Source organism: Desmodus rotundus, chromosome 4, assembly GCF_022682495.2.
Source record: "Desmodus rotundus isolate HL8 chromosome 4, HLdesRot8A.1, whole genome shotgun sequence".
Lineage (NCBI taxonomy): Eukaryota > Metazoa > Chordata > Mammalia > Chiroptera > Phyllostomidae > Desmodus > Desmodus rotundus.
This window is the reverse complement of record NC_071390.1, coordinates 84,089,148-84,101,294: the sequence shown is the minus strand read 5'-3', so window position 1 is coordinate 84,101,294 and position 12,147 is coordinate 84,089,148. Positions and strand designations below refer to the sequence as shown.

At 39.1% G+C, this 12,147-nt stretch overlaps 1 protein-coding gene across 2 annotated transcripts in view; it reads right to left on the bottom strand.

Annotated features, from left to right (window-relative positions):
- HERC6 (HECT and RLD domain containing E3 ubiquitin protein ligase family member 6) overlaps nt 1-11,874 on the bottom strand; it is a 59,921-nt gene extending 48,047 nt beyond the window's left edge. For both annotated transcript variants that reach the window (XM_071221258.1, XM_071221259.1), the window contains exons 1-5: nt 11,673-11,874; nt 9,389-9,548; nt 7,632-7,708; nt 4,031-4,255; nt 1,571-1,665 (exon numbers count right to left, since the gene is read on the bottom strand). In XM_071221258.1, the coding sequence (XP_071077359.1) occupies nt 1,571-1,665; nt 4,031-4,255; nt 7,632-7,708; nt 9,389-9,548; nt 11,673-11,865 (750 nt within the window). In that variant the 5' untranslated portion in view covers nt 11,866-11,874. The remainder of the gene's footprint in view (nt 1-1,570; nt 1,666-4,030; nt 4,256-7,631; nt 7,709-9,388; nt 9,549-11,672) is intronic.
- Between the last annotated feature and the right edge of the window lie 273 nt (nt 11,875-12,147).

The window sequence follows — 12,147 nt, the reverse complement described above, 5'->3', positions numbered from 1 at the left end:
TGTTTTTTCTGCATCTATTGATATGATCCTATGATTTTTATCCTTCATTTTGTTTATGTGGTGTATCACATCAATTGATTTGCAGATATTGAACCAACTTGGCATCCTAGGAATAAATCCCACCTGATCATGGTATATGATCTTTTTAAGATATTGCTGGTTTGCTAATATTTTGTTGAGGATTTTTGCATTTATATTCATCAGGGATACTGACCTATAATTTTCTCTTTTTTTGTAGTGCCTTCGTCTAGTTTTGGTGTCAGGGTAATATTGGCCTTCTCTCCTTTTCAAATTTTTACAATAGTTTAAGAAGTACAAATATTAATTCTTTGAATGTTTGGTAAAACTCACCTGTGAAACCATCTGATATAGGACTTTTGTTTGTTGGGAGTTTTTTGATTACTGATTTGACTTCAGTAGTTGTTATTGGTCTGTTCAGATTTTCTGTTTCATCCTTGAAGACTATATGGTTGTAGGATTTTATCCGTTTCTTCCAGGTTGTCCAATTTTTTGGCATATAGTTGTTCATAGTATTTTCTTATAATCCTTTGTATTTCAGTGGTGTTGTTTGTCACTTCTCTTTCATTTCTAATTTTATTTATTTGAGCCCTCTTTCTTTTTTTCTTAATGAGTCTGGCTAAAAGTTTATCAGTTTTACCTTTTATCTTTTTATCTTCCAAAGAATGAGGTCTTGACTTCATTGATCCTTTCTATTGTTTTCCTTTTAATATCTATTTAATTTATTTCTACTCCTACCCTTATTATTTCCTCCTTTCTACACATTTTGGGTTTTGTTCTTCTTTTTCTAATTCCTTTAGGTGTAAGGTTAGATTGTTTATTTTAGATTTTTCTTGTTTCTTGAAGTAGGCCTGTATTGCTATGAAGTTCCCTCTTAGACTGTGTCCCATAACTTGTGTCACAGTGTTTTCCTTTTTATTTGTCTCAAGGTACCTTCCAAAGATGACTCTTGATTAAAACAACTCTAGCTTTCCCTTGTCAACTAAGAATAATATAATCCAAACACGACTTTAACATAATAAAAATTATTTTAGATATTTAGTTTTTAAATAAACATTTCAACCATACAGTTTTCATTTTTATTCCTTATGGCTATGGAGAAAATCCATCACAATGGAATATCCTACATGGTCAGTACAAGAGGAGGAGGAAAACATTCAGGAAACCAGCTCATATCTGTAACAATCGAGAAGTGAAACAAAATATGTTCTAGTCTGTAATGTGGGTTATTGAAAACTGTAAAAATTATTTTGTGCTTCTATAATTTTTACCTGTAGAACCACATTATGAATAATTGCTAATAGGACTGTCTCCCTTGTTAATCTAATTTAGTAGCTATCTAAAAATATATTCTAAAGCTGAAATTAGCTTTTGTTATAGGATCTTGAAAACTTCATGGTTTATACTGGGTTAATGTCCCTCTCCAATATTTGTACACTGAATGGATATGTTGAGATATTGATCCACATCTTGTTTTCAAGAATAATCAGTAACTGTACCTTATGGTAACATTTGTCTTTGTTTTAAAAAATAGCAAGACATTTCTGATTACCTGGGTAAGCACTGCAGTGTGTTCACGACCACAGCTGATATAAATCACACCTAGACGCTTCAGCGCACCAACTGAATAAGGCTTGTACCTTTGCACTGTTGAAAGAAAGCAGAATTTCTAGAGTATAAGAAGCAGAATCAGGTATTATGAATTTTTATATTATTATATTTTTCATATTTTTATTACCTTATAATTCATTAACGTAATTTTTAGAAGTATTTTAAGTATTTAATCAGAACTATTATAAAACAAAGGGAAAGCCCTGATTTAGAAAAGGAAAGGAAAGGAAAGAAAAAAGAGCGGTCTTTTAGCATTTATTTCTGGAAACTATTGGGTTGGCCTAAAAGTCCATATGATTTTCTCTGTAAAATAAAAGACACATATTTCATATTCACCAATAACTTTATTGATTTGGATATTTTGAGGTACATCGGCTATCTGCCACATGGTATAATGTTGATTGTTCTTAATTAATGTCTCGATTTGATCACTATCAACTTCAACTTGTCTACCTGACCGTGGACCACCGTCCACTGAGAAATCTCCACCATGAAACTTTGCAAACCACTTTTGACATGTTTGTAGTCACAGCACCTTCTCTGCAACTACAAACAAATCTTTTTGTACATTTCAAGTACAAGCACTGCACAAATCTTTTTTTGCATTTCAGGTATGTCTTTACCTTTCTTAAATAATAAAGCATAATATGCCTAAAATGTTGCATATTTTCTTCCATCTTCAATATTAAAATGGCTACACAAAAATTCACCAATTTAGATATGTTTTTTTAAAAAATGCACACTGATATGACCACTGTCACAATACAGTCCAACAAAATTGTTTTGAATGAAGTTAAAGACAACTAAGAACTATTAGAGCCATCTTACAGAAAAAAACAAACTTTTTGGCCAACCCAATATTTACTCTTCAGGAATGCCTGAGTCTATGGCCCTGGAGAGCTGAGCTTTAAGACCTTTTTCCTAATTACAGTGTTATCATGTTGTATTCATTTCTGTCACACGGTATGTATTCTGTGAATATATAATAATAATTTAGAAAATAAAAGCACCTAATTCATTTTGACAAAGTTAAATGAAATTAGATATAAGTGCTCAGCATGGTACTAGCACTTAACAGGTACTAGATATATGTCAGCTAAATGAAGAAAATTGAACAGAGGACAGGGTCCACGGGGAAGAATTCACGGTGAGTTTTGTTTAAAGCACAGGTGACAAACACAAGGCCTGCGGGCCGAATCTGGCCCTCCACCTTGTCTTATCTAGCCCAGCACGTTGTTTTTACCTGGTGACAGCACCAAGCTCTCGCTTAACTGTTGAGGAGTAGTTACATGTTTACAGTCCTAAAATTACATTTGGCCCTTTGAAGGCAACTGCGAGGCTAATGTGGACCCCGGTGAAAATGAGTTTGACACCCCTGTTTTAAAGGTTTCCTGAGGAACTGGTTGCTTCCCCCACCACTAGCAGGCTTCTAATCCAGTGGTTCCCAAACTTTGCTGCACATTGGAATCCACCTGTGGGACCTTTATTAATGATTGATGCCTGGCTTCCATCCCCAGACATCCTGATTAATTGGTATAGGGTCCAATTTTGTCATTGGGATTTTTGAATGCTCTTGTGGTAGACAGAATAATAGCTTTCTAAAGATGTCCACGCCCTTTTCCCAGAGCCTGAGAGTATGTTAGGGTGCATGTCAAAGGGGAGTTAAGGAAGCAGATGGAACTAAAGTTGCTAATAGTTGACCTTAAAACAGGGAGATCACAAGGGTCATTTCACTGAAGAAAAGGGAGGTAGAAGAGTCAGTGTTAGAGTATGTGACTTGAGAAAGACTTACCCAGCTATTGCTGGCTCTGAAAAAGAAAGGAGGCTGTAAATGAAGGAAGCAGGTAGTCTCTAGAAGCTGGAGAAGGCAAAAAAAAAAAGACTTCTGTCCTACAGCATCCAGAAAGGAACACAGCCCTGCTAACACCTTGATTTTAGCCAAGTGAGAACTGGGTCATACTTCAGGCCACCAGAACAATAAGAGAGTAAATCTGTTTTGTTTTAAGCTATTAAGTCGTGGTAATTTGTTACAGCAACTACCAGAAATTAACATAGCCCTGGCTGGTGTGGCTCAGTGGATTGAGTGCTGGCCTGTGAACCAAATGGTCACTGGTTCGATTCCCAGTCAGGGCACATGCCTGGGTTTCAGATCAGGTCCCCAGTAGGGGGCACATGAGAGGCAACCACACATTGATCTTTCCCTTTTTTTCTCCCTCCCTTCCCCTCTTTAAAAATAAATAAATAAAATGTTTTTAAAAATTAATATAGCCCCTTAGGTGATTCTAATGTGCCATAAAGTTTGGGAACTACTGTTCAAACCATTGAGACTACCCTTCGCAGAGTTGGTCCTCCGACCAAAAAGAAATAATAATTTAGTGCAGGAACAAGACTATCTCCTTACCTGGGGCTTTACCTGTAAAGGCCAGCTGCCCTGCATTGTTGTTTCCCCAACCAAATGAAGTCCCAGAGAGAGACAGGGCAAAGCTGTGGGCCCCTCCTGCAGCCACCTGAGCCAGTGGGATCCCCTCCAGGGACCTCACCCTCTGCGGGCTGGCCTGGGAGGGAAACTCCTTCCCCAGGCCCAGCTGCCCATGGCTGTTCTTCCCCCATGAAAACACTTGGCCATCTACAAAAATAAAGAAGAGAAATTCATAATTGCACACACTTTGGAATACCAAATTCAATTAGAAACTACCACCCTAATTCTAAAAATCTTTAAAGAATAAAACATGGATAAAGGAGGCTAAAGTGTTCTGATTACAGGCAAGGGGGATGGTCAAGATCACTTTCAAAAATCTCTTCCAACAACATCTGCTCCTCTTCGCCTTCCAAGTAAAGGGCACCTGTGTTCTTTCAGGTGCTCAGGCCAAAAACCTTGGGAGTCATCCTTTACTCTTCTCTCTCTCTTTTACACTCGCCAACCCAGCAGATCCTAAGTCTCTACCTTCAGAGTTTATCCAGAACCCAACCACTTCTCACTTCCCCACTGTTAGCATATTAGCAGCCAGGTCACCATCATTTACATCCTACAAAATTACAACAGCACTTCGCTGGACTCCCAAATTCCACCTTTGTCCCCAGCAGTCTGTTCTCCAAACAGCAGCAGCCAGAGTGATCTTTTAAAAATATGTCAGATTGAACCCTTCGGGAGCGTCTAGCTTATTCAGTAATAGACTGATTCTTACCATGGCTCACAAGCCCCACGTCCCCATTACTCCCCACGACCTCATCTCCCCCTTGCTCATGCCTTTCCAGATCCCCTGCTGTTGCTGATCACACCACTTGGCATCACAACCTTTGTTTTTGGATCATTTTTCTGGATCACAGCCTTAATATCATGTTTCCCTCCCTCTCTTCCTTTTAGTCTCTGCTCATGTCACCTTACAAGAGAGTTTCCCTGACCTCTTTTATAAATAGAAAGACCCTTTTCCTCCAACTAAGTACTTGCACGCTGTCCTTTACCCTGACTTACTTTTCTTCATGCTCCTTATCCCTATCTGTTAAACTATATAACTATTTTTCTCTGTATTTAAGGTTCATTTCCCTACTTCCCCTCAGAATGTTCGCTCCACGAAAGCAGGATCTTAGGTTTGTTAACTGCTATATTCCTCTTTGCTGGAAACATTGTAGGCACTTGATAAATACTTGTGAAATGACTCTACAGGGGGGAAAAACGAACATTTTATGTTGAATTTGACGAGAGATGGATAATTAATATCACTTCAAAAAAAAGCTATTCTAATGCTTAATTAGTTGCCTAGAGAAATGCCAACACATCCAGATTTTTATGTTATTATATCTAACTTTTATTTTGAACTCTTCTAAGTTACCTTATCACTAAAAAAAATTTTTGAGAGTACACTGCAAAATGTCAAACTCTCATGAAAGTGTTGGAGAACTCACAGTTCACCATCGCAAATGCATTGAGTGCTGGGTTCTACACGGCTTTTACATTCCAGCCCAATGTAAAGACAAATCATTACTCCAGGGAAATAATTCAAATCATTTCAGTAAGTAAGAAGGACCATTTGCAACAACATGAATGCACTGTGAGAGCATATGCTAAGTGAAATAAATCACACAAAGACAAATACGGTAATCTCATTTATATGTGCAATCCTTTTTTTAAAAAAAAGCTCATGGATACCGAGAAAAGATTGATGGTTGCCGAGGGTTGGGGGTAAAATGGGTGAAAGGAGTCAAAAGGTACAAACTTCCAGTTGTAAAATAAGTAAGTCAAGGAGATATTATGTGCAGCATGGTGACTAGAGTTAATAATACTGTATTGCGTATTCGAAAGTTGTTAAGAGAATAAATCTTAAAAGTTCTCATTACAAGAAAATAAATTCTGTTACTATGTATGGTGACGGATGTTAACTACACTTATTGTGGTGATTATTGCACAGTGTGTACAAATATTAAATTGTTATGTTGTACACCTGACACTAAATAATGTTGTATGTAAATTATACCTCAATAAAAATATGAATTTTCTAATTTTCAAAGAGAAGAAAAGAAACTAATACTTACTGTATTGTGTACCTTCTCTCACTGAACCTTCTAAACAACCTTTAAGTTAGGCATCAATTTTCCTACAGGTGAGAAAATTGAGACCCAAGAAAGTTAAATAACTTGCCTTAGGTCAAAGAGCTAGAAATGGTTGGTAGAAGGAATCACACTAAGCAAGCCATGGGATTGCCCTGGTTGCACAGCCTATATGGCACAGTGATTAAGCACTTAGGGTTGGGATATAAACAAGTATAGGTTCAAATCCCACTTCTTCTATTAGTGTGTGACCTCAGGCAAATTAGTGCAAGTCTCTGAGCCCAAATGTCCTCATTTCTGAAGTGAGGATACAAGTAGTACCTAGCTTCTGTGTCACAAGCAACTACACGAGACAACACATGTAAATCATTTAATAGTAACTGTCACATAGAAGGCAACCAAGACATGTTGACTGTCCATGGCCCCTGTGGTACACTTGCAATTATGCATAAGAAACCACCTGAGGGACATGCAAATGATACATGTCTCTTAAAGGGGAACAGAATATGCCACTTTGTGATAAGGATTATTTTGAGCTGAAGGCAATTGAGAATTAACGGATGCAGAGAGAGTTCTCTGCCCTCCCTTTATCCACCCAAAAGCAAGGCACCCATTTCCTTTTATGAGAGTGTCCTCTCCTGTACCAGGAGTGGGAGAAGGACTCATCACAGAGATGGCGAGTCAGCACTGACATGAGGGTGCACAAACAATCCTGACCAAACTAGCCCTCACTTTCCATTAGTGTCTCCCACGTATTTCCAAGTCGGTTTCCCATTTTAGCTCTCCCAGCCCAAACCTCCTTTCCTTTGTTAAAATGGTATATGAGCCCCAGAACTTAACCACTTCTTGAGTTTTACTTCTTTTCTGTGAAAAGAAGTAAAGTACCAATAAAAATTATATGCCTTTTCTTTTAGTAATCTGTCATTTCTTAAATTTGTAGCCCCCCAAGTTCTAAGGGTAAAACTTAGAGGGTAAAGGAAAGTGTTTCCTCGCTGGCACTCTCCTTGGAGAAATCTGGCCGCAAGATGGACAAAGGATTGGGGATGTTGATAGAAAAAAGGTAGAGTCATGATTTTGGCATCTCGACTTATCTTTCTTTGATCCAAGGATTGTACAAAAGATAAATAGGCCTTTGCCATCTGAGTTTGCCAGTGTAGACAGGCATTCAGCATAAAGGGCAAAGTGCTGGGAATAAAACCAATTCTGAGAGAATCAGCCAATCAGGTCATATAAACAGAGATGGCAGTGAAATATGAATTAGGCACTACCTAGAGTATAATAAGAACAAAGAAAATTGAAAAAATATGAAGAACAATACATCTTATGAAATCTGGAAAGTTAAAAATTTCTTAATGTGTTAAAATGAACCTCAATACATTGAAAATCAACAGATATTATTTGTATTCAAAAAATTACTTTTTAGTGACACTTAAGAGATCCAAAAAGCCTTTTTTTACCTTCTGATAATGCCAGGGAATGGTAGTCTCCACAGGAAACTTGTATTATTTTTTTATCAGTCAGAGTGTTTATATTCCTATAATAAAAATGACACAAAATCTATTAATCTTTCTTTAGATCGGATTGTCAAGTGAACTACAGATATTTAAGACATCCCAATACTTTTGGTGTAGGAAAACAATTTTATGTTCTTATATTTCTGTAGTACCTTTTTTCCAAAAGCTCTGAACTATTTTTTTTAATTTATTGATTTGAGAGAGAGAGACATCGCTTTGTTGTTCCACTTTATTACGCATTCATTGGTTGATCTTGCATGTGCCCTGACTGCGGAGAGAACCTGCAACCTTGGCATATCGGGACAACGCTCTAACCAACTGAGCTACCCAGCCAGAGCAAGCTCTGAACTGGGGAGCTCTGAACACTGTTTTTAATACAACATCAACATATACAGAGGTACAGGGCAGAATCCAAAACAGTATATAATGTAAAAGTGATTTTTACTGGACTTTTAACATATTATTTAATGTACGAACTTATATACTTATTGGCCTAAAAGAATAAATTTCATCATACACATATAGCACAGGACTTTAGATTTTAGTGAGCACTGTCACCTACATCACCTAATCTAAGTGCTGTGAGATAAATAAACCATTGGATTGAATTTTCATTTTTGTGGATCAAAACATGACTATCAGCACTTTCATATGGTTGAACCTGGTAGAACTCAAAGAGATCAAATAAGTTTCAAGCTGTAGAACTAGACTCAAACCTTGTTCTCTCCATTCTAAGTTCAATGATCATTCTCCCAAGCCACAGTGATTTCTCACAATTTAATAACCACAGGGAATAAAAAGGTAACTTCCTAGTATTAAAAAACATGCTTTTGAACACTTCCAAAGCATGCAATTCATGAACACAAAATTCAGACTGCTTGTCATAGTATTTGCCCCAGAAAGCTCTTTGTGAGGATATAATTTTTTCTCCATTTTACTAAGTACGATATTAGGACCCAGTGGCTTATAACAAAAAGGTTATGTTAGGTGAAAAACTTTTTCATTTCCAACCTGGGTGCTGTGATTGGGGACCTGCAGTTAATTGACCGTAGACAGATTATCAGGAGAAAAAAACATGGTTTATTTATATGTACACTTGGGAGCTCCCAGTAATAAAAACTTTGTGGAATAGCCTGAGTAAAGGTTTACATATATCAACATAGCAAAAGCAGGGACTGGGGGGTTAGAACTTCCAGGGGAGAGTATGGAAGGTTCTACTGGGCTTTTGGATGCTGACTGGACAGTCTGTTTCACAGCAGCTGAATTCACAGGAAACTTCCTGCCAGGATGGTTAGGGGCAGCTGAATTTTAGGAGGCACTGCTTCAGTCAAATAGGGGAACTCAGGTAAGATTGCTTTCTGCATCTTCATTAGCTCAAATGTTTTCACTTTAAAATAATCTTTATGCCAACTCTGGGAGTCCAAGTGGTATAAAGTTCTTTCCAATAGATTGGATTATATTCAAAGGGTCACATTTTCTCATTTCTCCATGTCCTTCTCCATCATAGGACTCTAAATAATAATTGGTGTTTTAAGTTTTTTCCTGCCTCCTTCCTCACTACACTGTAACGGCTGAGGTTAAAGACTGCATCTGTCATGGTCATCTTTGTACCCTGACATCTTGCATGGTGCCTGGCACGTGGAATTCAAAAATATTGACTGACTGAATGAATGAATAAATGAATGAGTTGAAATACCTACTGAGGAGTAAAAACTATTTCCTTAAATTCTTCAGTTCCCAGCTGTCCTTCAGAACCAGCTCCCCATGCAAAGACCCTTCCTTGGTGACAAACAGCCAGGGAGTGCTCCTTCCCGCAGCTCACAAGAACCACCTGGAGAGTTTCCAATGCCTTAATTGGCTCTTTGGGAACAAAAACAAGACAAAACAAAAACTCCACAGATTAATTTAACAGCAAGTTTAAGACAGTACTTATCTTTAAAAAGAAGGGTCATTCGGATTGCTTGTCTCTTCCAACAGGCTTTTAAATCAAGGCCTAAAATCCATGCTGAAGGTGTGAAGGAATTAGCTCATTGTGTGTTATACTGTCTTTATAGGAGCATAATATAACTCGTATTCAGAAGGGTGGGAATAGTGAAGGAGGGGAACCTGTAGGAACTAGGGTATTTGAGCTAGTGTTTTTTTCTACCGTGATGGTAGCAAAACCCAGCAAAATAAAGGGAGCTGGAAAGAAGATGGGATTGACTCCACTCTACTCTTCTGGATTCCCCACCTTAAACAGAGAGAACAGGGAATCCCTTGCTCAGCAGGAAACAAGCAGGGTGCCTGTCTCAGGAGTGTGGAGTGTGAGAGGCAGACACCAGATCTTCTCACAACAAAGAGTGCAGTAATATGCCTCTAAATGAGCCAAATGTGCCCGCAGGTGAAAACCCGATCACATTTCCCTACACGCCAGTCTAGACTGTTTCCCAAAGTGGTGTCTCTGTATTATCAAAGGTTTGGAGTTAAGTACATCATTATCAGTGAAGTTTTAGTTGACACTTAAGTTTTCTTTTTAAAAGTCTTTGTGCTCTTATCCCTTTTTAATCGTTTACTTTCAAACTGTAAATCTTTTCAATAGTAAAAAGATTTCCCAAAGATTTATGCGCTCACAGAGGTAGAAACTGGTACCACCTTCCTGAAGAACACTTCGGCATTAAGTATCATGTTGCCCCTCATTTTCCTCCTGAAGGGGATCAGGATTTGCCACCCAAGAATATGCCACTTTGGCATGAGGATTATTTTGAGCAAAAGGCAATTGAAAATCAATAGATGAAGGGAGAGTTCTCTTCCCTCCCCTTATCCACCTGAAAGAAAGGCATAAATTTTCCTTGTGAAGGTGTCTCCCCTCTCCTGCGCCAGCAATAATGACTCGTCATCAGAGCTGTCACTGAGATAAGTCTGTATAACAGCCCTTAGTAAAACAACCTTTGTCTTCCACCAGTTTCCTGCATATACTTCGCCACAACTGATCATCCCTCAAAGCCCAAACCCCATATTTTTGTTAAAATTGCCAATATGCCCCTGGGTCTAAGGACTTCTCGAGTTTAATTTCTTTTCTGTGAACTCCTGTGCACCAAAAATATTAATGAAGTTGTATGGCTTTTCTTTTGTGAATTTGTCTTTGTCAGTTTAGTTTGCAGGTCCTTACTGCCTGAATTGAAAGAATAGAGGAGAAATTTTTGCTCCCACACAGTACTCTTAAACTTTATTCTGAGTAATCAGAAATTTTGTCAAATACTTACCTACAGTAACATCGAACAGAGAATTATTTATAAAAGTCCCTCATGAAACAAAAACAAAACTAATTTCCACAAAAGGAGAATAATTAAATTGTACTCCGAGAGCCTGGAATGTTATGCAACAATTTAAAATATATTTTCAAAAATACATAATGAAAGGCAATATGTTCACGATACTATATTTGGTGAAAATGCAGTTTACAGAATTATATAAATAGAGTATACAAACAGTATAATGACATAATTTTATAAAGATTAAATATATAGTGCAAAGAAGCAAAAAGGTAATGCATCGAAATATTAGGAGTTGTTTTGGGGTGTTGGAATTATAGGAGATTTCTTCCCCTGTGTTTCTACAATAATTAGTAATGGTAAAAATGCTACTTTGTACATTTTTTAATATTAAGAAATAAGGCGCCCTAGGGTATTTCTGAGGGAGTTACAAGTGCAAAACCCACAAACCACATATTAAAGGCCACTGTTTCGGAGATTGGCCGCAGGCAAGTATTAAAAGGCAAGTAGGAAGGACCACATGGAGGAAAAAATGTTCAGGGGAGAGCGGTCCTGTTTGGGCACACAGTTCCTCTTTCAGTTTTTCTTTGAAGAATTGGAAACCGAAACTAACCCGAGGCTTGTGGGAAAGCGAAACTGCCGGAGTTGCGCTCCGACTGCGCCGAGCGCGGGTTCCCGTCAGCTGTGGCCCCAGAGGACCCAAGGCTCCCAGCGCCTGCACCACCGCGCTCACCTGGCTGGTCACCACGCGGCACGCCCTTCCGGCCCAGCTGGCCCCAGCTGTTGTCTCCGCAGGAGTGGACGGTGCCGTTGCTCAGCAGCAGCAGTGAGTGGCGCTCCCCGCAGGCCGCCTGTCGCAGGTCGGCGCCCCAAGTTGGCGCCAGGCGCTGCAGCCTGCCGGCGCGGGCGCCCCAGCAGAAGTACATCCCGCTACCGAGCCCGGCCGCCTGCTCGGGTCTGGCTGCTCAGTGTCAACCGGCTCCCAAGAACTAGTGACGGGTAGTAGAATGAGTCAATCCCACCCCGGCCTCACCCTGCGGTGGACTGCCCTGGCGCCCTACGTCATCCGGACACCTCCCCGCGAATGACTTTCGGGGCCCAAATACTTAAAGCCAGGAGCGCCAAGTGCTGAGGAGCAGCAGAAAGCGACTCCGGAGGAAGAGCACCTAGAGTTACAGCCTAGTAAGCCGTTTATGAGCTGTGTGACA